We start from the raw sequence: 27838 nt of genomic DNA on the forward strand, positions 1-27838 counted from the left end.
AGCAGGGAACCGCTCTGCCCGGGGGATGTCGCTGGCGCTCTGCGAGCACGTTCCACGGGGCGGCAAAGGCGGAGCCGCCGTTATCCCCGGGACTGAGAGGAAGCTCAGCCGGGTTGTGACTGAACCGGCGCCGCCATCGCGGCGCAGACGCAGACCCGTCGCCGGGCGCCGCGCATGCGCGACGGGTCTGCGTCTGCGCGGCGATGGCGGTGGCAGCGGAGGAGTGTGTGGGGCAGGTGGTGCTGCCCGGGGACGTGCTGCTCCTTCCTGCTCACCCCGACGAGGACGCGGAGCGGCTGCGGCTGAGCACCGGAGCGGCGCCACGGGGCCGGCTGCTCTGTGGGCCGGGCCTGCGGTGGTGCGAGGCCGGGCTGCTGGTGACCAAGTGCGGGCTGCTGCGGCACCGCCAGGCGGGCGGCGGGGCGGCGGCGGCGGGAGGCGCCTACTGGGTGGACTCGCAGCAGAAGCGGGTGAGGGCGCGGACGGGCTGGGCTGGGGGCGGGTGGGAGCCCGTGTGTTGTCCGTGCGTGCCTGACCCGCTTGTCCGCGACTCCCGTTTGCAGTATGTGCCGGTGAAGGGCGACCACGTAATCGGAATAGTGACGGCCAAGGCGGGAGACCTGTTCAAGCTGGACGTCGGGGGCAGCGAGCAGGCGTCCCTGTCTTACCTGGCCTTCGAAGGCGCCACGAAGAGGAACAGGCCAAATGTCCAGGTAGAGCTTTTGTTTACTGGAGATAACGCTTTAGCGATGCCGTTTGGTGGCGCTTCTGTTACATCGTAGTGGCGTTTCTTAGTAAGAAATATATTCTTATAAACTGTACGTAAAATGAGGAATGCAGGTTTATTTGCAAAGGTTCCCTGTGGCCCTCCTTGGAGGTTTTTGCACGATTAGGCAGTGGACTTTCTGAGGTTTCTCAAGGGAACATGTAAGTAGTGTGGTTTGATATCTGACAGAGCTTTTTCAGTCCTTACATTCTCACTTTTCTGTACTACTGCTAGTGGTAAATGCAGTTTATGAGTAATGTGCATCCAAGGTGGTATTCTGAAGTTATAGTCTTAAAACAAGCTTTTTTAGACCATCTGAAACTGGTAGAAAACAGTAGTTTTTTAAATAAGAATGTTCTAAACAGTTATGTGGCACATGCATGCCACAGCTTCTACGTTGAACTGAAATACCATCACTAGAATGTAAAAATGCACTGTAAAGAAAAAAGTTAGTGTTTTTTGTTGTTGTTGCCCTGATGGTTACAAGAGCAGGTTGATTAGACATCTAATACTCTTGAAGTCTGTAGAAAGAGGAGTTCATGTTCAGTATTTAAAAAAAGAGGGATACTTAATGGAATAAAATTCTGTACTTTTGTGTCGTTCAAATTCCAGTAATAATACAAGATAATTGTTCCTAGAGAACAATTAGTAGATGAAAACATGAAAATTCCTATTATACCAATTTATTTTTCTACCATAGATTTAAAAAAAAATATTTTCTGGCCTTGTAGGAGGCTTTTTAATACTGAGAATTTCTTATAAATGTGCAATATGATCATCTCTAATATGTTTGCTCTTTTGATACTGCTTTGTTTAGGTGGGAGATCTTATTTATGGTCAATTCCTTGTAGCAAATAAAGACATGGAACCAGAGATGGTCTGTATAGACAGCAGTGGAAGATCAAGTGGAATGGGAATAATTGGACAAGATGGCTTCCTGTTTAAAGTTTCCTTAGGTCTAATAAGAAAGTAAGTACTAAGAAAAGTAAGTAGTCACTCTAGCATTTAATATGGTGGGTAGGATTTGCACAATTATTTCCTCTGGGCAGTGTGAACAATTTGGTAATCAGACTAATTGTTTCGGTGCATTTATACCAGTTTTAATGAATAGAATATGGATATTGACCTAGAGGGAATGTGTATTTTCCACCTTAAGAGATTTACATGCTCTTCTATATGGTGTTCTGGGACCTTTTAAAAAGTGATGTGGTGCCAAGGCAGTGAGGAAAGTAAAACCATTGACCTGGGGAAGTCAAACATTTGGGGTGGGGTTTGGGGTATGTACCTATGACCTTGGAGTTAAAAAATTGAAATGCTTACTGTCGTTGTTCTGCCTAGTGGAATAATGTGGGGTATAAATTTGGCTGACAGCTGATAAGGCTTTCCACATCAGTACGCATTATTTTCTGACTTATAAGAAAAATAAATTGCATTGAAGTAAAGACACATATAAAAATTAGTGGGATTTTCATTTAAAACTGACATGCTAATCCAGGAACCACTGCATAAGCTTTTATATGGATAAATTATAGTCAAGCTCTGTTGCTTTTGGGTGGGGTTTTTTGTTGTTGGGAAAAGCAATTTGGAGATGCAGGGCAGCTATTTCATACCTGGAGTTTTCAGTAATGATTTGTCAAGTTTAAATGTCCCATCAGAAGTCAGTGTGAACTGATACAAAATATGTTTGCAGCTATTATGCTTCTTTTCCAAATTTTGTCTGTATGCAAGTAAATAATTAACAGTATATTACAAGTAAACTGCTAAATCCTGATACATTTTTCTTCTTTGAGAAAGCGTGTTGAAGCTTGGTTTAATCTTAAATGTATTACAATATTCTTGATACTTTCACCTCAAAACCAAAATATTCTGTGTTTCCTGCTGTTAATACTATCTCCTGAAGGAGAAAAGTTCTGTTTTGAAAGATAGGTTTTTTTAACTCTGGTCTCAAAATTATAAATAGCAGTACTTAAAGAATGTCACTTTGTCTAACAGTGTACTTTTAGAATTTAATAATAGAATTGTTATAAAACTATCAATTCACTTTAAATCTGTTAGGTATTACTTCTGAATCTAATTATTTAAAAAAAAAACAAACTAAATTCTTAAGCACTATTTTTTTAGGTGTATATATTTTATGAGAGGAGAATTAAAAATCTAATACTGTGTTGCTGTTTGGATGCATATGCAAATTGATCATCTTACCTTTTGATGTTGCTTTAATAGCTCCTCTAACACCAGTACTGAGTGCAGTTCAGTTACTGATTGATAATAATGTAATGTCTGTCAAATGTGAGCACTTATTTCTCTAACTTTTAAAAATCTTGTTTACAGACTTTTGGCTCCCAAATGTGAAATAATTCAAGAGTTGTCACAATTGTATCCATTTGAACTGGTGCTGGGAATGAATGGAAGAATATGGGTAAAAGCAAAAACAGTTCAACAGACTTTAATTATAGTAAATATTTTGGAAGCCTGTGAGTATATGACTGCAGAACAGAGAAAACAAGCGCTTGCCAAGTTGTCAGGGAACTGATAAGAGAAAACCTTGAGGATTTGTTTGAAATTATTGTGGTGCTTTGGTTATTTTTGTATTCAGATTTATATTAAAAGCCATTTTTTTTAAAATTAAGCACTAGACTTCTGTTGTTCTTCAGTTCCCTTTATCTGCTCAGCTTGCTTGGTCATGTTTTAGGAACTTTGTTTTTAATCACACTTGTGATTATGAAACCCTATTTATGTTTATGAATTTTCTGGCTGATGTGGAGATGGTCTTTAAAAGCTCTCATTAGCTGTGAATTTTGAGGTGTAACTACTTAAGATTTTAAGAAAACTGGTCAATTTGTAAACTACACATATTTGGGGTTTTTTTTAGTCATTATTATGTTTATTTGGTGTAGTGGGAAGTATCCTACAGGTCATTCATTCTGGTCAGGTACTCCATTTATACAATGACAAGAAGTGACTGTTTAATATTTTACAAAATTTGGGAATAGAAGTGCAATGGAAAATACCAGAAGATAATTACAAGGCCTAGCATAAAATAAGCATAGGGTGATTAAAGCAGATGATCAGGTAACACCCAGCATATGGTCCTGGTGACCTTACCACTTTCCCTAGAAGATAACCTGGCTATAGTAGTCTTGAGGAAATCGTGATTAGGACATAACTTCAAAATGAACAGCAATGCTACTTGAAGTCACTTGCAACTTTTTCATAAGTGTTTTTTAACTACAGATTAGGTAAAGGCTGCTTCAGCAACAGACATGTATTTCTCAATTCTAGACATTTTAGGTTTATTTTTAGTTACAGCATGAAGGTTCCATATACCTTTGCTTCGTGTTTAACAAAATCAGCTATATTAGGCTTCATTGTGTAGTAGTTCCTCACATGCATATAGAAGTGCTGTCCTAGGAAGGATAAGCTGTCATTCTGTTTTAGTACAACAGTTTGCTGCTGTTCTTTTGAGAGAGAAAGGGAACCCAGGAGTAATGGAAGGGGAATTCCTGATACCTGCTTTCTGTGGCAGAAGACATTGACTGTGTGTACCCAATTAACTGCATTGGAGCTGTTTAAACCTGTGTTGTTTTATGGTTCTTAATAAGCTGAATAGTTTGATAGCAACAGTTAATAAGAAATTAGAAAAAATAGACTAATTATAAGCCTGGATACCATCTGAATTCCAAGTGGAGACAAAATTCTTTATTTGTATTTCATCCAAAGTTAAGCCTGTGGTATTTCATGATATGATTCTCTTTGGCATCTCTCTCATTTAGAAATTGCTTCAATTCAGAGGTGCTCCTCTGACTCATCTTTAATATGCTCACGTAGGGCTTCCCCAATTCAATAAAAACACAGCTCTAGTGGTTTCCATGTGAGTCTAATGGCTACGATTCAGAATTCTTTCTAGGTTTCACTGGCTTCCCTATTTAGCATTTAGGGTATTGCTCATCTGGCTTGGTAGAATTTGCTCATCTGGCTTGGTAGATATTTACTCATCTTTTTTTTTCACCTGTCTTCTCCCAGCTGAAGTGACTTTTATTCACATCCTGTAAATCCTTTAGGCCTGTAATCTATATCGTACTACCGAAAGGCTGTAATTTAATAAAGATTCCACTAACTCTGCTCTTCTAGTGATTTTTCAACTTAACCTGCAGGGGCTCTGGTCAGCTAATCTGTTATTAGAACAATAGCTGGCAGAAGCAGAAAAGGACTTGCCAAATCATCTCCATGTGCTAACTTTGTTTTCTGTGAATGTTCTTGGATCATAATAATAAAACCACAGGAATGAGGAATTAAATGGATCGTTTTCTTGAAGAGTTGTGGCTTGAAATGCAATTAGCCTTACCACTCCCCCTTTTACTTGTCCAAGCAACCTCCCTTCCTTCCCAAGAGTCTGAGGTTTTAAGCCCAACCTGCAAGATACAGGAAAAATTCCCAATTTAAAAATGCTGGTTTGGTGTGCAACATAGCAAATGGTGACCTAGGAAGTTTTCATCCTCAGTGCCCTGTTTTATTCCACCCATTATTTTGTCCCACTGTCAACTGGTTATCACCCAAATGCAGCCTTAGTTGAATCTTAAGAGCAGGAAACAAAATACATTAAAACTTGGTTTTATTTTAACAAAATGGTGTACCCACAAGGTATTTGAGTGTTGCCCCTACACAATTGTTTTAAGTATGTGCTACAGGTAAGTTTGATTTATGTAGGGGCAAAAATGACAGTAGATGTGAACAAAATTTTTGGGGAAAAATGCTTGAAAGCAAATACACTAACACATTACTAAAAGAAAGAAAGGTCGGTTATGCAGTGTTGAAATTAAGTGTGATAGTAAAACATGTATTTAGCAGAAGAAAGTTGTGCAAATAGTTCAATGTGAGAAGAGGATTAAGAGCTTAACTCTAAGGCTATGGTTAGTGTATAGCTGTAGCTCTGCTAGATTAGAAGTTTAGTATGCCCAACTAGTCATTGCCACCTGACCACTAGATGTTGCATCTGAGGCTTGCTGGCCTGTGTATTTGATTCCTAGAGGAGTTCTCTCAAAATGGCCCAGATAGGCATCAACACTTTTAATAATGGCGCTGTTTTGTTTTTGTAATGTAGTTTTAGCAGAAGAGGTCAGGGAATTTTTCTCTCAAATTTTAAATATTAAGGGCAGCTCATCTACTACTGGGGAAGTGGTAAATGTATTATGGAAAGCTCAGTTCTCTTCCTTAGTGCTTGAACAAGTAATTCTGAGTAACAGCCAAATCAACGGGTAAATTAACAGGTTATTTTAAACCTTAAAGATGGTCATCTCCAGGCTTTACATGCTTACATAAAAAATTATGCCAGTTTTTCTAGCTACATACAAACCAAATTGGTGAGATCATTATTTGCTTTCGTATAGTCTTAAGGATGATGTAGGACACTTTATTTAGTTGTATTAGTAACGCAAACAGCCTTGTCCTAACTAATGGCTTGTATAGATTGCAAGATGCATAACTATTATTCTATTGAAGTCTATAATAAGGAATTAAACATGTCAGTTTTGCTGCAACAACTTGAGAGAGAATAGCCTAGAATCATGGTGGGTACCTGGATTTTAATAGGTGTGAGTAGTTAATGAGGATTGCTGTGGAATGACTGTTTTCCTCTGATGTCCTGATCTTGCAGAAGTGCAGTTACTGCCTTTTTAGTGCTATCACTGGGTATCTGGGGATGTTAAACAGCCTGAAGCTTGGTCACAGTTCTAGTGGATTGAACTGTCATTAAAAATATCTTTTAACTAGCCCTCAGTGTTCTACCTAGTATGAGAAAAACTAAAACATTGGAGTAGAATAACAGTATAGGTAGCACTGCAGTAAATGGGGCAAAGAGAAACTATATGGCACCAAGATTCAATTTTGCTTTAATTATACCTAAGTGATAGAAAGATATTAAAGACTGAAGGACACACGGAAACATTAGTGACCTCATCTGCTCTTTCCAAAGGCTTTGGTTATCTGTTGTACTGTTGTAAATGGTAGGCTTTTCTGTGAGTCAGTGTTTATTAGGGTATTGCCGAAAAGGATTTGTATAAGCATCTGTATACCCCTTAAGAAGACTTGCTAATTTTTTCTTCCTGTTCTTGTCCAGGTGGAGGGTGTTGCACCAATCTGTTCTTGGTGTTCTGCAGTGAACTGCTCCTATGGGTGAAACTGATTTCAAAAGGCCTGTAGGTCCTTTCGTTTCTTCAGTGACTACTGCACCCTCATCTTAAGATATATCTAAGATCCTGTGTCCAGGCTGTCTGTAGACAAACTGGTGGTTTTATTTCCTGAGAATCAGGATGAGGTTGAAACCACTACCACATGAGTGGGTATCACCCTACAGCCTCCAAACAAGAGATAGCTTTTGCCTGGTCTGGTTGAAACGTATGTCTGCATCTGTGTAGATATGCCTTTAGAAGCACGGGGTGAAAAGTTCAAGCTATATTTCTGCATATCTGCATTCAATTGTACTATCTCAATACCAAAATCTTGATTAATGTGGAAATCCTACATAGGGCCTAATCCTGCCTTAGCCCACCACTGTCTGTTTCCTCCTTGCTTTTGAGATCTCCTGTTTCCTGATGGAAAAGACAGTTTGTTTAAGCCATTTGTCTGACAACGCCCTTGGTCTAAAGCTGATCTATAGAAGCATGATCCAACAAGAAATAGAAATAATTAACTTATGAAATAACACACAGCTTTGTCATTCTGTACATGAATTGAAAGTTTCGTAATGTTAGATCATGTTTTAGCATAGGTACTGATACAGTGCATGCTGGGTGACCTATGCACAGGCATGCTAGGCAAATTTAATTAACTGATATACAAGCAGTTTGCAGACTGATACTCTTCAGTTTAGCTGCTATAAAACTGAATTATGAAAGCAGGAAGAGAAGGGCTCAATGTGCTTTTTAAGAACACTATTCAAAACATAAGAACTAGAAGTTTAAATGTTGGTGCCTGTTTATCTGTGAAATATTCTGTTCATGTGTGTTAACAACTTTATATTTTTTTAAACAGGAAAAAATCTGTGAATAACATCTGAATAGGTATCTGAAAAAGCTAACCTGTTACAGATCAATCACAATATGATTTTATCAAGAAAGAAAAACAGAAAACCAGAGAAGTCAAATTAACATTGAGCTTTCCTGCCAATATCTCACTACCTTTCTAAAGCAATAAAGGTAAAGAGTCTAGTAAGGACAATGTGGTTGTTGCTGCAACTCCATTTCACATAACGCAATAGCTTTTCATGGAAAGCAAGCCTTTCTGGACATGTTGTCAGACAAAGTTAGATTTTGTTGGAACCACTGTTCTTTCGGGTTCTGTGTCTACTAGAAGTGTGTGTGTATTCAAGGGATTTTTACTGCCTTGTAAAGCGGGAAGATATTTTTGGGTGGAATCCAGATATGCGGGCTCAGATTTTTCTGCTTTTTTCCTTTTCACAATAGGGACAAATGAAGTCAGTCACTTCTGTGATTAACTACTTATTGTTCTTGCCTGACACATTGTCGTGGACTCCTACTCAGAGCAAAGAATAAATAAAAAGATGTTTTTGGGTGTTTTTCCCCCCTCAGAAATACTGGCTACCTTTGAATTGTGAGCGTCAGCTGCCAGATTGCTAGAGGTGTAATGTAGAAGTATCATAAAGACAAAAGGTTTTTTTGTTTGCGTGCTTACCATGGCAACAAAAATAATGGGGCTGCAATTCTATCATTGCCAAATGTTGACAGCTGGAGCCACAACCATTGTAAAATTCAGAGGAAAGGAATTTTGACAGCCTGCAGAAATTAGGGGTTTAATTACATGATGATGGCTGACAATGTTTCAATTTTTTTTTTTGTCATGTTTTTCTAAAGATTGCTGTGTCACAGTGGCAAAGACACATACATTCTAATGTTGATTGTGTTTCAGAAATGGTGAGAAAGCCACTTCAGCATATTATGGTTGGTGTTGACAGAGAACCTTCCCACACTGCTTAAGGAGAAAAGTAGAGATACTGTTTGGCTTCATGTATTTCCAAGGAAAAAAAGTAGCATCAAACCCTACAGTCCTCCCAGATTCCTCAGCTGTTTCAGGTAATCTGATAATGCTGTTTCTGCCATGAAGTTTCCTTAGGTTATTTAATTGCTGATAGCTCTGAGTGACTTTAGTGCTTTTTATAATCCATTTGATTTCTAAAAGCATGTGTATAGGTGAAAGCTAATCACAATTTTCGTTAAGAAAACCCAAAATATTTTCCTTGCAACTTCCTGAGACTGTGCCTCTCTGACATGTACTGAGCAACGTTGTGCAATGCAGCTCTTTCGAAGCAGCTGTTCTGTGTGGCTGGCCTGCGGCGGGGCCACTGTGCTCCCTGGAGAAGATGGCAAGGGCACATGGCGTGGTCTTGTGCTGGAAGGGCTCTGCAGGGTGCCTGAGCAGCCTTCCCAGTGACACATTGCCTTCGGCTGGATCTGTGCTGCGTCAGAACCACAATGCTGTTTGTTGCTTCCAATTAGCAGAGACTTTTTGTGGTGAGATCCCTGCCAAAAAAAAAAAAAAAAAAAAAAAAAAAACAAAAAAAAAAAAAAAAAACAAAAACAAAAAACAAACAAAACAACAACAACAAAAACCCAAACAACAAAACCACTTTGCACTGAAGATAAACAGAAACTGCAAATTAAGGGATAAACTGAGCAGGTTTAACCATGCTGGCTGGTAGGTCCCAGTTAGGAGAGAGAGGAGAAAGGACTATTTGGTCTAGTTAAATTTGGGACATGCTGCAAAACCATGTCTCTGTCATTTGGAATGTAGACTCTAGGGTACCACTATAGAGGTTATGTTTGTTCTTCTGAGCTGCTGTTGTGTTATGGGCCAGACTGTGCTGTCATTGCTGCTACCTTTTTGTTTGGTTTTTGGCATTTTAAGTGCCAGGTTAATGGGAGACCTCAGGAAATAGTCTTAAGGTAGTGAAGATGAGTTTGTCTGGAGCAGTGCCTAAATGAGCACAAGCAACTGGAGAGTGTGTTCATTAACAAATGTTGTGACATGTTACTGACTGGCTTATCTAAGCAAGTATATTCTTGAACGTAATACGTCTGTAAGCACTTTAAGTGCCCCATTAATCAGACTACTTGAGTGATAAGCTCACTACATTATTGGACTTCAGTCGTTATGTTTGGGGTTTTTTTGCCTTAAATATATTTAAGCACTGTACCTTCCACATATTTCGTTTCTTCCATGTTTAGCCAGAAGCTAGAAAAATCCAAGTGACAGGAAAATGGGTCCCAGGAGGGAGCATAAAGTTTTTATTTCTTCCAGTCGCTAACCCTGGGGATACTCAGCCCCGGTCGGCGCAGCGGCCCCGTTGGACCCAAGGGCGCCCGGCGCTGCCGCCGGTCCCCGCTGCGCGGCGGACGCGGTGCCTGCGCGGCGCGCACCGGGGGCGGTGCCTGCGCGCCGCCCTCCCGCACGTGCCCTGCGGCGGCCGCGGGTCCGGGAGCGGCGGTGCGGCGGCGCAGCGCGGTGCGGTGCTGTGAGTGCGGGCGCGGGGCGGCAGGGGGGAGCGCGGGAGGCGCCGGGCGGGGAGGGGCGCGGGAACCGTCGCCGCACCGGCCGCGGGGTCGGGCGGTCCCACAGCGCCTCTGGGCCTGCGTCGCCCTCCCGCTGGCCTGTTGCCCCGGCCCGGCCTGCCCGGCGGCGGCTCTTCTCTCCGTGCCCGCTGGTCTGCTGTGTCCGGGGCGCAGAACGCGCCGGCAGGCTGGCCCTGCCAGTGCCGCGGGGGGGCGGAGCGCGCAGCCGTTACCGACCCCTGAGAGCTGAGGCGGCCGTGCGGGCAGCGGCACCGCCGGGGACAGCGCAGGGCAGGTGCGCCGGGCGCTGCGGGATGAGGGCTCCTCCCGCCCCGGCTGAGCGGCCGGGACAGCGTTGCGGGGTCTGAAACTCTGCTTGTGCCCGGCCTTGTGATTGAATCTGTTGGTTGATCTCAGCTTTCTTACGTAACTCAAGCTCGTGTAAGTAGGCACAACAGCGTCAGTGAAAGACAAAGAGATTCCCAGCTTTGTTCCTCGTGTGATTCCTAATGTGCTGGTTTGGTTTCGGGTGCGATTGTACTACTCTGACGTAAGAAGTCACTGAATGCACCTTCAGGCTGCTTGAAGCACCGGTGCAGGGACCTCCCAGGCTTCTCTTCCAGAGCCACAGGGTCAGTTTCGCCGTCTGACCTGGTTCAGAGCAGACAACAGGAAAGGTAAACTAGGTTGTGGGGAAATTGTTCTCACTTGGGCGTATCGACTGAGACTAATCTATTACTGCCCAGTTTACGCATAGAGCCACCTCTGTGCTGTTGGTTGGAATTGAAGCATGTATTGATTATCTTGTATTTTTGCCTTTAGTAACACATAATTTTGCTGTTAAGGATTGTTTTGTGTGAGGAACGTGAAAGTTAAAATACAAACAAGGTCTAAGAATCCAAAAAAGTGGAAAAATAATTATTAATTTAAGCTTGAATCTGCAGGAGTCACGGCTGAATTGGAACAGGAGGGACCACTTTCTGCCTAGCGGGTTGCTGTGTTCTTGATGAGCACTGATTTGTGTTACTAGTGGGTCTGTTGGTGTTCCACTTCTTCCCCCACCTTTGGAGATTGCCACAGCCATAGCTGTCCTGCTCTGGATCCCCAGCAGACCCAGCAGTGACTTTAGCCTGTAGTATCTTCACGTAAGTATTTTTGCAGTTCTTTGCTCCAGTACTTCCATCTCTGTGGTATATCCATGTTGCTGATTGAGCAGAAATTTTGATTTTTCCCTTGCACAATATCTAGCTGCCTGTTCCCTCTGAATACACCTAGAGAGTTGAAAAATTTCCAAAGGGTTGTGCCAGAGCTCTTTGCTCTCCCTTGCTCAAAAGAAAAGGGTTGTTGAGCCAGTGCATTTCTTTAAAACATTCTCAGAATGGGAGAGATTATTCGGTCTAACAACTGACTTCCTTTCGAAGGAAAGGGGTATGGTTTGCTTGCTTGACACAACAACTAGAGCCAAGTGCAGAGTTGTACTGAATTCAGTAATGAAACGTGCGCTGTCTGAGAAGAAACCTAAAAATATTACTGTTATTCTCAACACAAGGAATTGTTTGTTCCAGGATCTTTACAATGGCGAAAAAAATCCCTCAGCTTGTGAAAAGTCCTTAACATTGATGCTGTAAAAAATGTTAGGAGGTTTCTTTGTGCATTGATTTTGGCATTTAAAGGACAAATTAGGTTGGAAGGGACCTCTGAGGTTTCTCCAGTCAAATCCCCACTTAATGCAGGGTTAAATTTGAAGATTGGTCAGGATGCTCTATTTTGTAATCCTTAATGGTATTTAAAAGCTCATGAAATCTTGATGAGCATGTTGCCAGCTTAATGTGAATTATAAATATTCTTTATAGGTTTTAGGTTACAAAGATATTTGTAATCATATGACTCATTTCTGGGGGGAATGTCTCATAAAAAATCATCAGCTCAATTTATATTTGGGATATGCAAGTTGCGACAAAGCTCTGAAAGATTTTTAGGCTCAGTACAGAATGTCTCGGAAAAGCTGGGAGTGGGAGAGAAGGGCAGAATAAGCAACAGTCAACACCGTGTTACACTGGGGGTATGTGCTAGTGCAGGCAGTTTGTGAGAGCACCCACTGAGCGTTTCCACTTTTGCCTAGCTGTCGTCTTAGGAAAAGTATGTAAGTGAGTCTGTGTGTTACCCTGAGTTTTATTGACAACTTAAAACATGGATTCTCCAGTTTTTTTGACACAGCTGCACTGGGTCCTGTTTACACTGGTAAAATAAATGTTTAAGGATAGCTCTTCTCTTAATGACAATTTTTTGTCTGATTGTGGGTGGGAGGGAAGTGAGACATCTAGAAAACCATGTTTGAACTGGTCTTGACACAAAGTGAAGACCATCAACGGGCACTTCCAACAGGATTAAGACTAAGCTTGTTTAAATTCTGGTTAGCTGAGTACTGCAAGACCGTAAAACCACTCACTGTTATCTTGGAGATCTCTTGTGGTCACCACAAAACACACAAAGAGATGTTTTTCCCTTTTTCTTTGGCCTCTGCACTCTTTAAAGAGAAGTGTTTGTTCCCTTCTAGAGGTTTTAGCAGAGTTAGGAGCTTGCAGATCTGAGAGTTCAGAGAAAATGATGCTCTTTTGTGAAGGGATGTTGCCACTAAAGCAGGTAGCTGAGCATAGAAGCACTGGGTCAATTCACCAGTGCAGCCTCTATACAGAAACTTTTTCTAACATTGTGCATTGTAATGGCTTTTTAATTGTTTCCAGAGCTGTTTGTATTGTGGCGTGCAGCGTGTGTGCAATTAGAAGTAGAATAGGCTGAACCTTAGAGAAAATATTACTTGTAAAAACGCGCAGTTCTACAGAAAAGCACAGTTTACCATGCAGATCTTCAAGTTCAGCACTGTGTTCCCAGCTTCAGAAACGCTTTCTGTAATTCCTGTTCACTGTACCCACCCACTCCATGGTGCTCAGTTAAAAAAAAAAAAAGTGAATGATTAAGATATCTTTAGGCCAGTCTTGTGGTGGATTGGACAGCTGTTCTTTCGTCACTGCCGCGGGGGACTGTGGCAGGGGTTGCTGAAAGGCGCAAGAGCTGTGTCCCGGCTACACGGCCAAAGCTCCAGAGCTGGGCTCCTGCCCAGTCCTGCCCACAGCCACCCGTGGCACAGCCCTTTGGCTTCTCTCCTGCCTGCACTTGCGTCCGGGGAGGTGGCGGTGGCTGATGCTCTGCAGGCTGCATGGGTTCTGGTGAGTGTGAGCACACACATGGAACGGGCTGTGGAATGCACTGTTGTGTCTTCTCCCTGTGGATTATGGTTTACTGGATGCTTTGCTGTATCATCTTATTGTGGATTGCTGTTGGATGTTTAAAAACTCTTAGAGTTCGATCACAAGGCAGTAGTGCTTGTATTTCTAGGTGGGGTGGAGGGTTATGAAGTTATTTTTGAGCTTCAGAGTTCCTTAATAAACAGCAGCTAAAGAGAACGGAAGCTGCTAGTTGCAAATGCTCAGCTGTTTTCCATTTAGTTTCTTCGCTTGGGGTTCAATGACATAGATGTGTCAGGGCTCAGCCTGTCTTGTTAGCAAATATTTTAATAATCTTGGCTGCTGTTTCCCATATGTATTTTCAAAGGAGCTCACTATGGTGTTTGCTTAGCATAGGAAGAATTTCAGTATTGCTTTGTAGAGCTGCTTCTTCCATTCCCCTATTTATTTAAATAGCAAAAGATTTGCATATTTGAATAGCTTTTTTTTGGTCACTGAGTGGAGACCAGAGTCCAATTAAACGAAAAAGGTGTGTTGACTAGGCTTAATGATCTCCTCTCTATCAACCACAACTGAGTGGAAGCTGGCTTTTAGCAATGCTAATAATGCTAATAAAAATTAAAAGCCATGTGAGAACTACTCATTAATCAGTTGCCACAAGATTGGCAACATTTTTGTACACAAATTCCATGCTGAAGAGATTACTACTTAGGCTTTACTCCCTGCTCCCCACCTCACTCCCCCGGCCCCCCGGCCCCATAAATAAGAATTAAGAAAAAAACAGATCTTGGCCAGGCAAGATTCAAGTCCAAAGAACAGCTGGATAACCAAACTCTGGGAGGGAGCAGGGCTATAGCCTTTTGGGTATGCCACAGAGATTTTAAGTCTTAGCACAAAGATGTTGCTGCACTACAGCAATACATTCTGAGTTACAATTTGGTCATTCCAGAGATTAAGGTCTGAATGGTCTCTGATATGAGTCAGAGGCAGATATCAAAAAATTGTCATCGCAGTATGACTTTATGTATGTAGAGAAAGCAGATACAGTCAAGGAAGGTTTCACTTGGTTAGAAATAAATGGTGAAAGGGGATAGAATCTGTTCTCTTATCTGTGTTATGTTTGTGCGAACTGGCCTTGTTTCCTGCTCTGGATCAAGGATTACTCACGTTTCTAGATACTGTGATACTGTCTTCCTTGAAACCAAGTATGCTGTTAAAAGAACAAAGCAATCTTTTTTCAAAATGTTTCCTAGCTCTTTCTGCAGATGAGCAGCTGGTTGTATTTGCTGCTCTGTATTCAGGAGCTAGTTTTAAGGATGGAAAGGGATTTTTTTTTCCCAGAAAATTTCAGGCACCATGGCTCTGACACAAAAGTGAGGAGCTACTCCTAGTTCTTACTTTCCAAATTCTGGTAACAGCTAGCTGTGGGGATAAAGATTATGTGTGTCTCTGGCTTATTGCCAGTCCCAGTTCAAAACAGTAATATTTTCCTGTATTTATGAGGGGAAAAAAAACGTTCCCGTACAGAAGTATATACAGACAGCAATGTTTACCAAAACTTTCTATCAGGGAATAGGGTTTTGCAGATGGCTCTGGGAAAAATTTGATTCTCTGTATTGTGTAATACTAAAGTTGGGTGACTGCACGTGTACAGCCCTTTGTAACACAAAACTGTTGTGGTGTAAGTGTACAGTGACTTCTTATACTGCCAAAACTCCAGTGACTCTTGTAGCAGTTATTGCTTGGAGCTGGATCTTGAATTTTGTCCATGAGGCAGGACTGAGTGTGCTTTCCTGCATCCTCAAAACTGATACTGTCCCACACATGAAACATGTGCAAGGGTCAGGACTGAGGTGTGGCGGAGGTTATGAATGGGTGGTGGTTGAATACAATTGCCACTGAACTACAATCACTGGTAACAACAAGCAGTGTTTGTACTTTAGGACTTGAGCAAGCATATGCAATGGCTTCCATTGCAATGTTATAAGTTCTGAGTGATGGGTGTGAGTGTAAGTTGTTTGCTCCTGATGTCATTTCTGCTTTAGCAAGAGTGGATATTGGTTAAAATACAGAAGGTGCTGTCCAGGGCATGTTCATAATGTTGGATCGCTGTGTCTAATTAAAATGCTTGCAAGTCCACATATTTCTGTCTGCAGGCATGACCGATAAGCTCCAGTTTTGGCTTGGTGCCTTTGGTTCTAGTGTGCAACTGTAAGGAACAGGAAAGGTTACCAGTTGTGGTGAACCAGATATGGCTTTTTTTTTTTTAAGTCTTCTGTGGTAGATTTGTAAAATTGACTGTTTAATATAGATTAGTCGGGAAAAAAACAAAACCAAACAAAATTTAATCTACGAACATGTTTCTTTTGAACGAAACCACTGTCTTACTATAATAATTTAAGTTACTGGCTCACATAGAAGCCATCTTATTAGAGGCTCTTTATTACACACGTATACTTCAGTCATCTTTCTCCCCATTGTATCTCAGCACTTTAATCATGAATGCTTTTGTCAATCCAATAGTAGGAAAAGTATGAGTATCTTGTTAATAGTTTTGTTGTGAATGAGTTGCAGAACTGGAGTGTAATCTAGATCTTCTAAAACCCAGTTCTGTACATTAGTAAGTATACAGATAATCTCCAGTCAACCCAAAAATATCCATGTGAGCTTTTAGTTGTTGTTTTAATCCAGTTCCTCCTTGTCTGGCATCATTGACATCTAGTCTTAGAGCTGCTTTCTTCTTTCTCTTTCCAGAAATGTCCTTTCTGCCTGACTTTGGGATCTTCACCATGGGCATGTGGTCTATTGGTCTTGGAGCCATTGGTGCAGCCGTGACAGGGATCATCCTTGCTAATACTGACTTATTTTTGTCCAAGCCAGAAAAGGCTACATTGGAGTTTTTGGAGGAGATAGACCTGAAATCTTTGGGAACAGGTAAGATTCTGGATGCTTCAGCCCACATTCTTTGATAATTGGGCTTTTATAAGAACCTTTGGAAGGCCAAGGTTGGAAGAGTTTTTCTTAGTCTTTCCTAGTTATAACATGTAATTGAGTGTCCTTGATAGCAGATAATTCTGGTGAGGGAAGAGCAACCAAAACTGATGTTTCTGAACGAAACATGACACACTTCTAAAAATCAAAGCAGTAATACACTGTTATGCATATAGAATTCTTTTCTGATAGAACTGTATTTGAATGTAGAATTCCCTGCAGTGCTTTGTGTTAGTCCTTAAAGCATTAACCATTATAAACAAGAATGGCTGATATTATTGTTGATGCTGTTTCTCCTCTGTAAACAGAACAAAGAACATTCAAAGCAGGTGAACTATGGAAGAAGAATGGTGCAGTGATCATGGCTGTGCGAAGACCTGGATGATTTTTGTGCAGAGAGGTATTTGCTGGCCTTGGGAATTAATTAGGGAGAGTTGAGCTCTTCTTATGTATATTCCCTTTAAATAAAGGGTGGGGGTGACTAAGACAGTCATCAGATACATCCGAAGTATCTGGTCACCAGCTAACAGCATGCTTAGTTTTCTTTGCAGCTGGTTTGTATGGTCTAGGTCCTGAGCATTTTCCTTCTGAAGGCAATGGTTACATTATTGTAGCATCTGCCAGGGACCTAGCGCATGGTAATTAGAAGGGGAGATTACACCAAATCCAATTGGTAATGAGTCTTATGAACTAGTTGTATTCCATATCTCCAAAATAAATCTGCGTGAGCCAGGTAGTCTCTGGTCAAAAGCAGCCCAAGAGTGGGCTGGCAGAAAGCCATCAGATAAAGCTCTTCAGCAAAAAAGAGATGTGCGTAAAGGGGAGTCCCTCACTGTTCTGGATGCTGTACATGAGGCTGAAAGGTAAGGAGCCTGAAGACAAGGAGTTACTGCTTCATAACAAGGTGGGTTGGAAAACAAAATTTGATCCTTAGGCTTCTTGGGTGGAGGTGGGAGGACACACTTAAAATACAGTTTGAATGTACCATGTGCCTGGGAACAGCCATAATTTGTACCCTGGCCATTATTCTTCACATAGCTATGGGGAAAAATAGCTATTATGTTTTTACTCACTACTGGATAACATGGAGTGATTAACATTGCAGCCACTTATTTAAAGGATCTGCTCCCATCAGTAGTAACTGCTTAAGTATGTGTAGAATTCATGGAAAATTGAAGTATTTTGCACTCTGAACAGGTGTAGCATAGGTAGGAGGAGAATGTGCTACGTGCCTGGCTCTGCCTTTTGCATGCATTCAGACAGGAATTATTTTCTTTTTTTTAATGCTGACTTCGTAAGTAGAAATAAAGAGCCCAGTTCAAAGATTTGTGTTGTCTTTTGGGTTTTTGTTTTTTTTTTTTTCTTTTCCTTTCAGGATAAAAATAAAGGAGAGCGCAATTTAATTTGGTAATTCTTATTTTTGGTTCGAAAATTCAAATATTTAATAGAGGGAGTCACACTACTGATCAGCTAATTAGGGCAATGAATTGTTTTGTATTTTCACTGTCAAAGTATTTGAAAAAGCTTTTAAATTGTCTAAATGGAAATTATTTTTTATTGTTGTATACTCAAGGCATTTTTGTGAGTTGACTCTTGCCTTTCTCCTAAGAGTTCAGTTGCCCTTTACTATGAAGGCTGCTTCTTTCCCCGCTGTCACTGACTCTGAGCTGATGGAATGGTTCAATAAAGGTGACTTGCCGTATTTGTTAACCTGCAGGCAGAAGGTTTTTATTTATGTGCAAAAGACAAAATACACTTGCTTCCCACTATCTTATACCTTGGAAATGATGTTGAACTTTCTCCTTGTTGACACCACCAAGAAGGAATGTATATTTCCCTGGACACAGTGGTGGGGTTGAAAAGTGGCCATTGTACCTCAAATCATGGCCCTGATACCACTGGTGAGGCCATGCTTCCAATATCCACTGCAAAAGATGTCACAAATCATACTGGAATTATGCCTTTGGATCCTTGAAAACTGAGGCCTGTAGACTTAAGAAATACAGAGTCTTCTATCTATATCATCTGCATCCCAAATCATCAGATTCCTTTCTTGTTATGTAAGATAGATTGTGTATAACAGGACTGCACTTGTACATCTCATAGTCTGGATCTGGCCATGAAGTGATCCAGTGCTCCAGTCATCGTGAAGGTGCCTTGGGCTTGCCCAAGATTGTAGGTATCAACTCAAGCAGTCTAAAGTAGAAGAGCCATAGTTGAACTATCAGAGGGACAAACTGGAATGGGTTTTTGGGTGGAGAGAGAAGTATTCTGCTAGTCTGTGCTTGTCTGCTTTTACAAAAACAAAAAAACAATTTCACAGACTTGATGAAATGGTCACAGCCTCATGGTAAGGCTGTACAGATGTCAAGTGCTGTAACTTGCCCATAAAAATAGACTTCTTTGCTTTCTCTTACTGTATAATTTTTAAATAGCAATAAAGAAAAACAAATCGAGGCTAGTCCCAAGATGCTGCTTCAAGTCTAATCTCTTGAGAATTGTAAAACTTAACTATGCCTTCCTGCTCTCTCCCCTCCCAAAAGCCAAGCAAGGAGACACAAAATAAACCCCACCAAATTGGTTGAAGTGCCTTTCTACAAAAGGCTAATCAAGGTTTGATGATATCGCTGCCTCTCCAGAGATAGCGTAAGCGATGGTCCTTTAACTCTCACCACTCACTACTCAGTGTTTCCATGCAATGCTGATTCATCCTTTTTCATTTCCTCTGAAGAAGAGTGAAGGGTGAACTGGAAAGCTGCCCTTACCCTTTCACCTACTGATGTCTTTCTCTAATATCTTTTCTCCTGTCTGCTACTTCATACCCAGTAAATTCTAGATGTCCTGCAAGCCTTTGAGTTAAGATGTTTTGGTGTAGGTGGCTGAGGGTGTTCATGTAAAGTGTGTCCATTTTTTTAAGTGCAGAGTTCTTTGTGGGAGTTTTGTCCAGTTAAAATGACCTTTCTCCATTGAAGGTGAAAAAAAAAAACATTTTCAGTGTGCACTTGGATCTGTTGGAAACCTCAGAGGTCTTTGTACAAACTGTGGGAGCTGAGATTCCTTCAGCAGAATAAAAAACCCAACAAATGAGTAGTGACACACCAGAAAAAGCAGTATTGCTTTTAGGATACTGAAGGTGTATGAAGAAATTCCCTGATTATTTTCACGGGGCGGGGTGGGGGAGGGGGGGATCTAGGAAGGAGTGCATCTTCATTACTTAACCTGCTTCTTCACAGAGTCTTCGAAATACTTTGCAAAAGGGCTGATAATGATGTGTTGCTTACTTGGAAATTCCAGCCTGGGAAAGTTAAGTGATGTGCAGGCAGGTTTTTTGTTTTTTTTTACTGTTCTGTAAATGTTTTAAAATATAGATAAAGAGCACAGGCAAGGTCTGTCTACAGATTGGAGTTAAAAATATGATTTATCCAGGATTTTAATATTTTATCTGGTAAACGCTCAAAAAATCTCCTTCCTCTGTGCTTAATGAAGAAGATTTTAGGTAATGTAATGAAGACCAGCCTAGGAGTAGAGCTAGCTTAAATGTCTGATTTACAGGTCTGTTTCTCTTTTGCCCCTCGAGCTAGAATTTACCTGTGTTTCTGATGCTCTTGAACTTCAAGGGGAAGCTTTCCAACCTCCATTTACTGCCTGAAATGTTTGGGTTTTTTTCCTTTCTTAGGAGGCTTCTGAGCTCTCCTCTCTGAAACCTCAGCTGTCCAAGCTGGGCGTCCCTCTCTATGCTGTTGTGAAAGAGAAGATAGGGACCGAAGTGGAGGATTTTCAGCATTATTTCAAAGGAGAAATTTTTCTGGATGAAAAGGTATAGTCAAGTCGGTGTTTTTTGTTTAAAAACAAGCTTATGAGTGTCCTCTTTGAAGAGCTTGTATAAATAATATAGATAGAATGTGGTCTGAATGAAGAAGGATTTAGTAGCATTGTAGTTTAAGAAGTTAATTAGCTTTGCTTTTCTATATATATATATATATCCTGCTCAGCTTACAAACTGCTATGCATTGATAACATGCTCTTGTAGGATTATTCCTCCCTTCCCCTTTAACAGGTAAACAGTATGGCCTATTGATATTTATTGCTTCTTCCACTGGCTGTGTGACTTGCTGATATGTTTGATGTATGAATCGAGGTCTGAAGGTGACAGCCATGATTAATTCAAGAGATACAGGCCACATTGCAGTGATGTGCCTGTCTCAGTGCACTGGCACATGCTGTATTGCCGGTCTCATGTACTGCAAAACCACAGCCCTGCTTACTCCTTCTTAGCCCAGAAGGCACATTTAGAAATCATTTGGCTTTGGAAGGAAAAAGAGTATGTGATACTCAAAGTCAACTAGAAGATACCTTTATTTTCTGTCCCCAGTCTGCTGGTGTGAAAGAATCAGACTCATTATTTAAAAAAAAAAAAAAAAAAAAAGAAAAACAACCAAAGACAAAAACCAAACGATGACACCATAAAACCAAACCAAACCAACAAAACAAAAAAGGAACAGATGGCTAATAAAAGTCTCAGGACTTGGCACCACTGTTACCTCTTTACCAGCATCTTTATTGCCATACTTCAAAAATAAGAAAAAAAAATGTTTTTCACAAAACACTCTTGTTGTCAGAAATAGAGATGTAGATGTATATGGGGCTTAAATACCTCTGGATTTCCTGAAATTCATTTGGGAGTAAAAGTCCTTTTCACTTTGTTTGCTGAGATATTTTCTGTTTCCCTGTAGAAAGGCTTCTATGGTCCACACAGACGAAAGATGATGTTGTCAGGCTTCTTCCGCTTTGGAGTCTGGCAAAATTTCTTCCGTGCTTGGAAAAATGGATATAGTGGTAACCTGGAAGGAGAAGGATTCACCTTGGGAGGAGTGTTTGTGATTGGGGCAGGAAGACAGGTACTGCAGGCCATCTAGGAGGCTTTCATGTCTCCTGTGAGACCAAAAGTTTATTTTCTGAAATTGTTTAGTTGCTGGTCAGTTCAGCTCCCATAGGGAGACTAATGTATGAACTTATCTCTTGTGTCTTTGACTAGGGTGTTTTATTGGAACATCGTGAGAAAGAATTTGGAGACAAAGTCAGCCTTCCGTCTGTCCTCGAAGCTGCTGAGAGGATAAAACCACAAGCTTCATAAGCAGAAAAATAGTTGCACATGTTTCTGATCACAGCTTGAAATGTAGAATGCCTCTGTTTCTTGAATGTGCAGTTTAATTGCTTCTTAACTATTTGGTCATCAATGCAGAGGAAACATTCTCTGTTCAAACATAGAAAATGATGAAAATCCTCCTGGACATTGTTTTGTTGCTTTGCACCTTTCAGGTGGTCAGGATTTCAACTGCTCTTTTGTGTCTGACTGTATTAATGAAAGGCTGGGTCTAAAGTCTGACCTAGCCTAGATGTTTTCAGTCAGAGACAGCCAGTTGAAAACCTGTCTACCTAGGGGAGCAAAACTCTGCCAAGGCTGTAGTAGTGGGGTACCAGCTGAGGTTGAAAGATAATAAATCTTTGTGTAAATGAAGGGCCTTTGCTTTTTACTTTATCATTACCATGTAAAAACATCTGTGTTTCTAGAAGACTAAATCCTGTCAGTCTTAGATTCTGCATTCAAGACGTGCCACTCTATCTACACAGTAAGTTTCTCGTTAGTGAACTACTGCGTCTAGATTTCCCAGCTCTTTGTGTGATTACCTGCAAGAAAGATTGAAAACATGTAATGTTCACTTCGGAAAAAAATTGTGGCTTCAGGGCAAGTTCCTTCTTGTGGTTAAGATTCTAAAAAAAAGGGAACAATATCAGATTGAAGATTAGGTAGAGTTTCCATCCTGGCTTGAGTTCTGCAGCAGAATGGCTGGGCTCTTACTCCTAAAAGTAGATGTAGCGTTGCACAATATGATCCATGAGAGCCAGTACCATACACAGCCATATATATGTACATAAACTGATACAGGAACAGGTAGCATGAATAATTTTCCAAATGTGCTGATGTTTCAAAGTCTAAAAAAAATTTTAACATTGCGCTTCAAGAGGATTATCAAGTGTTGCGTATCCTTCATTAGCTGGTGTATGTAGAAGGCTTGGCAACTTTGGAAAGACGTGCAGGCTAGAACACAGTAAGCTACCAAAAGCATTAAAGGGAAGGATTCTTTTGTCCTGACAGCAGATCAATATGAACTGTTGTTCTGCTTTCTTCTGACCTTAAAATTAATTAAACCTTCATGTATTGTCAGGCTGTTCTTCACAGTTCCTTGAAACAACACTAGCAGTGAGGATTTTGAGTGATTCAGATGTTCACCAAGATGTTTCATTTGAAAACTAAATGGAAATTGAGATCACGTATGCTACTATCAGCTGAAATTTCTGTTTGGCTGTTTTGGAGGATGGAGGAAGGAACAGGAGTTTGGAGAGTACAGCAGCAAAAACTCTATAGCAAATTGACTGCCTGATGCAGATTTTCTCTATAGAGACTCTCCTAGGAGTGATGGACAGATGTAGAGAACCGTGTATTGTCTCTGTCTGTGTTCGGAGCTGCCTGGGGAAGTATGTCCATAAGATGGTGTCAAAAAGCTCTTGAGTGCTCAAAAACATGAGATGACTGACTGGAGGTGGGCTCCCCAGAATGGCATCCAGAGCAGCCAGACAGCTGCCAAGAGTTTGCCGCATGATATAAAGAATTGTGCCTTAGGGCTTTTTGTCCTGGGCTTTACTACTGAAAAGAAGTGCCTGTATCTTGAGTGCTTGCGTGACACAAGGCACCTAAAACTCCTACAGACCTGCAAAGTTGAAAGCCTTGTGTAAGTGGTCACTTGTCTGCAGTAGGCATATTGTTATTTCAGAGTGCAAGTGGTAGGAAACACAAAAGAGTTGCTAAAAGAAGTGGGCGTGAGCTACAGTTTCTTATAGTTGCAAGATGCTATTAATTACAAAGTTATTTCTTAGGAGGAGAATTCTAGATCATGGCTCCTGAAGACTTTTTTGACGTTTCTTTCTAGTAGGAACTGGAAAGCTTTGCCACTTACAGAGGACAGATCTTGCAGAGAGACAGGCAAAGAAGGTACTGATCTTAGACATGGATTTTAGGCCTTGTTCCAAGGGCTGTTTAGGCATTTCACATAAACATGAAATGTAAAAGGCATAAACAGTCCTTGGAGAATGGGGTGGAAGCCAGATAAATTCCAAGAAGATAAAGTGAAGTGCCTTTAGAACCTGCTAAATCTGGAGAGCATCTACTTACAATTTTGTGTACATGCAGTTGAATTCCACCCACTCCAACAGAGCTGGCCTTTCAGTGAGACTGCAGAAGGTCCTAGATGATAAGGATGCCACAGAGTAGCAGCCCTGCTGTTTAGCTCACCCAGAGGGACTGTGTTTTGTGATCTTGGAAGTGGAAACAGGAAGACATCATGTCCAGCATTTAGAATGTTTAGCTGGAGTATAATGGCTGTTAAACATACAAATCACTAATGCTACAACATGATGAAATGCTCCTTTAGTGTAGAAACATTTTTAGAAAGACCATGAAGTCCTTTTGAGAGCGTTTATTAAAATACTTACAGACACTGAAAATTCTCTGCTGTGTCAGCTTCAGCAAAGGGACATGTACATTAACCTCGGCCTCGGAGTGTGTTTTCCTGCTGTTCACAGTGATAGTTCCCATAAACAACCAGTGGGACAGCGTACTTCTTGATTTGAAAGTTATGTATGCTTACCCACATTCCAAAGTTTTCTAACTCCATCTTTCAGAGATCAAGTCAAAATTTGGAGCCGCAAAAGGTCCAAATGATATGTCAAAATATTCTGAATAATTATTATTGATAAATCTGATTATTTTTTTAAAGCCAGCCTTGAGATTATTTGGAGTTGACTCATCCTTTCTAAACTCCATGTTGACAAAACACAAATGGAGAGGATAAAAAATACGCAGTGCCATGGAGCTAGGAACAGTTAATGGGAATTGGAAATGGGCAGTCTTGAAGAAATAAAAACGACAGCAAAATAGTAAAGGAGGAACAAATGAATTCTAAGTGAATTTCTAATGCCGGAGACTGCAAGGTCTGATTATCTGGTTTAAAAAAATGTTTAAATGTAGAATGTTCATGGAAAAAAAAACCTCTTTCATAGTTGTTTTGTTGTACGAACAGCTACCTCTGCTGGCCCAGTTCCTTATATGCATTTAATCTTTTTTCTAACACAAAATGTAGACAAAAATCTAAATCTCTTCTCAGTGTGTCAAATTTCATGTCACAGTTCAACACTCAGATGGTTACTGGAAACTCTTTTATTTATTTTTTTTAAATTCTGGGCTTGAGCAACAAAACTCTCCTACAGTGATTTCTCTTCAATCAACTCTCCCTTGTTTGTAAGCCTGTTTATGGTGTTTGGGTTTTTTTTAGTACAAAACCAGGGTTAATAGAAAAAAAATAAGAAGGAAAATGCTGTGAAGTCAATGGGGTAGGTGTAATATAACAAGGTGCTTTTTACTTGAACTTTTAAAAATACCAATGACATTTCTTACCTGCAGTGCTCCTTTAAACCCACTAGAAAGATGGTCTGCCTCAGAGGGCGTTCTCTGTTTTTTTTCCTGTTCTGCGTTTGTACTGCCCCGTGTGGTTTTTCCGTTCCCACGCCTGCCAAGCCGCCAGCAGTTGGTGCCATTTGCAAATGTCCACAGAGACAAGGGTGCCCAGGCATCCCTGCCGTTTTCTGATGCGTTTCCTGTAATGCACCGTGACAGAAAGAAAAGAATGAGCGAATTTCTTTTCCTCTCTGAACCGCTGGATGTCACTGCAGCCCCAGCCGAAATGAAGGTCAGGCGCAAACCCGGGTTTTTTTCTGCAGTAAAAGATTTGCATAACAAAGATGCCAGGGAGAGACCACTGTAGATTCCCATTAGTCTAGAAGAAAGCTGTTAGAAATTACTCCTGCCATCTTTTTACTTGTGTGGACAAAACGTCCTTTTTAAAATAAGAAACTTAAAGGAAGGACGGTCTGTGTTCAGTGATACAGTCTGTGGTATACTGATATTTCTAAATGAGTGTGGAGGAAATAAATTATTAACACACTTGATGTAATCCTTACTAATGTCTTATTGTTTAGGAATATATCTTTTAGATACTGCCAGTGCCTGAGTGGCTTCCCTTATCCTGCAGACTTGGGCCCCAGGCTGCTGCAGCAGAGCCAGAGCAGATGGGGGCAACAGCCCTTTGGTAACCGCACGGGGAGCTGGTGGGATGGACAAAATACTGTAGAAACATAACGGATACAGCTAAATCACTGTTTTGGTCTAATGCACTCTAATTTTATTTAATGGTTCCATCCTAATTTCTTCTTCTAATTGATCCTGAAAAAGTTATCCAGGTTTTCTCTAAAATATTTCTACTTTCTTTTTGGTCCAGCTACTGATTTCTTAGGATTTGAAGTCTCTCAGTAGCTTCTGTGGGCTTTTTTTCCTTGCCCAATCCCGTCTCCCTTTACCTCATAAGTATCAAAACCACATGGTAAATCCAACTTTGATTTCCAGAAACCTCCCTGCATAAATACAAATTTCTTCCACTGAAAAGTTGTGTTTGATGATAATGATAACACTAAACAGATAGGGTGGAATTGGTCATGACATTTTCCACCAGCTACTGCTCATAATGGATCACTCATTAATTTCAGGAAATGTTTTGTAGTTGTCAGAGGAAACAGCATTGACAAACATCAGCCTGCACGAGTTCACTAAAAATTCAGATTTTTCCATTTTCATTCCTGCAGTATTGCTGCACCCTTTTACTGCTGTAAAACTGGCTGTCTTTTAAAAGCCTTCCTATTTGCCCTAGCACTTAGTTAATGTTTCTGTGATGGATGAGATTTTTACCTTAATTTTCTTGGCAACACAGTGAAGCACACAGAACAGAGATAATGTCAAAGGCAAATAAATGGGACATAGAGAGTCTGTTTGAACTATTTCCATACTAATAGGGAACATGGTCAATTCAACTGCTCTGCAAACTGCTAACACTAACCATTTTACAAGACTATTTTAAATTGCAAGAGAATGTTATTTTACTGCAGAATGCCCTTCCTAATTCCACAGTCCTTACATCCCGAAGCTCCTGAATTTCCCTGAAATTTCCCATTTCACCTGGTGAATCTCAGCATTTACTATTGCACTCCCCATCTTCCCATCTCTTAGAGAAGCAGCACACTGGAGCTTTCTGCCTTGGCTCTGGACTTTCTGGAGATGTGACTCATTTCTGTAAAAGATGACTTCAGTACTTCTGAGATGGAGAAAGGATCTCTTCTAGTTCTTTTTACCACCTGATAATCCCATGGCCTTTCCTATTGCCCCTTCCTCTCTTAGATCCTCCCTAAAATTCAGGTGATTCTTGTTCTAGCATCTTCTTTCAGCTTTAACAATTTAACTTTACTTTGGTTTCTAAAAAGCCTCGAGCAAGCTCAGGGAAGCCTGACAACCCCTGGCTTTAAAAAAAAAAAAAATTAAAAAAAATAAAAAAAACCCCAACCATGTCTTTGAAGAACAGCGTGTATGGGATGAGAAGGAATCTTGATAACATGACCAGCAGGTGGGTAACACACTGGTGTCTATCCTCTTTCTCTGACTTCAGACGGGTGTGGGTGAGGGGAACTGTGCATTTATGCCGTATGAATTCTAGCATGGTTGCAGTTGTCAGCCTTGACCTAGTGCAGAATTATCACACAAGAGAAGCACTTAGCTCACTCTGTTTAACTGCTCAACTGTTCCTTTCACCGTTTAGCCAAACGCTCAGTGGGCTTGTTGCCATCTTTGTGAGCGGTGCTTGCTCCTGATCTAGGAGGAATAAGGAAGCCCACAAAGTCCAAGCCCTGGAGCAGGTGATGGAAATACAGAGAATAAGAGGCCTGTAATAATGCTGCTGGTGTTGAACCACCTTCCTTAGTTTTGCTTTCCTGTGCACAAATGTATCATCATGGTTAGTGAAGCACCAAAGCAAATAGTTTTGCTGTATATATGAGGAAGAGAATGAAGATGACTGAAGTGTTTTCCTTTGTCAAGGCAGATCATATAAGGTATGGAAAGGAGGGAACAGAAACAGTGCACGGCAATTAGAAGCTAAGCTAGACACTGGGGTACTGAGCTACTGCTGAGGAAAGCTTTGGTTTCCTGTCCACGTCCTTATCGCTGTTGTTCAGCATACATCCCCCGCCCGCTTCCCGAAATACTCGTACAGTGAGCCTTATCTGTTTTTGATCTACGCACCAGAAAGGCAGGACCACCTTTCTGCCGTAATTTC

The 27838-nt window shown here is 41.0% G+C and overlaps 3 protein-coding genes across 9 annotated transcripts in view; 2 read left to right on the forward strand and 1 right to left on the reverse strand.

The window, feature by feature from the left end:
• On the forward strand, positions 1-27053 carry EXOSC3 (exosome component 3). 3 transcript variants are annotated; one of them, XR_014184240.1, is made up of 5 exons: positions 1-470; positions 564-713; positions 1618-1735; positions 3098-3386; positions 27040-27053. XR_014184240.1 is itself a non-coding variant. In XM_082054557.1 (4 exons), the coding sequence occupies exons 1-4, from the start codon at positions 26-28 to the stop codon at positions 3297-3299; spliced, it is 915 nt and encodes a 304-aa protein (XP_081910683.1). In that variant the 5' UTR covers positions 1-25; the 3' UTR covers positions 3300-3403. The 3 variants fall into 3 exon arrangements, 2 of the variants coding, with proteins under 2 accessions (XP_081910683.1, XP_081910684.1); XM_082054557.1 differs by lacking the exon at positions 27040-27053 and having other exon boundaries at positions 3098-3403; XM_082054558.1 differs by lacking the exon at positions 27040-27053 and having other exon boundaries at positions 170-470; positions 1584-1735; positions 3098-3403.
• On the forward strand, positions 10201-22083 carry PRXL2A (peroxiredoxin like 2A). Of its 4 annotated transcripts, XM_082054564.1 has the most exons (7): positions 10213-10292; positions 11274-11474; positions 16329-16508; positions 16874-16965; positions 20242-20382; positions 21299-21463; positions 21601-22083. In XM_082054564.1, the coding sequence occupies exons 3-7, from the start codon at positions 16331-16333 to the stop codon at positions 21697-21699; spliced, it is 675 nt and encodes a 224-aa protein (XP_081910690.1). In that variant the 5' UTR covers positions 10213-10292; positions 11274-11474; positions 16329-16330; the 3' UTR covers positions 21700-22083. The 4 variants fall into 4 exon arrangements, with proteins under 4 accessions (XP_081910689.1, XP_081910690.1, XP_081910691.1 ...); XM_082054563.1 differs by lacking the exon at positions 11274-11474 and having other exon boundaries at positions 10201-10292; XM_082054565.1 differs by lacking the exon at positions 11274-11474 and having other exon boundaries at positions 10283-10302.
• LOC309440657 (uncharacterized protein) overlaps positions 20904-27838 on the reverse strand; it is a 7811-nt gene continuing 876 nt past the window's right edge. For both annotated transcript variants that reach the window (XR_014184241.1, XM_082054566.1), the window contains exons 2-4: positions 25078-25277; positions 22254-22337; positions 20904-21406 (exon numbers count right to left, since the gene is read on the reverse strand). Coding sequence is in view for 1 of the 2 variants with exons in the window: in XM_082054566.1 (XP_081910692.1) it covers positions 22307-22337; positions 25078-25277 (231 nt within the window). In the remaining variant the exon portion in view is untranslated. The remainder of the gene's footprint in view (positions 21407-22253; positions 22338-25077; positions 25278-27838) is intronic.

Source organism: Streptopelia decaocto, assembly GCF_964273445.1.
Source record: "Streptopelia decaocto genome assembly, chromosome: 5".
NCBI lineage: Eukaryota > Metazoa > Chordata > Aves > Columbiformes > Columbidae > Streptopelia > Streptopelia decaocto.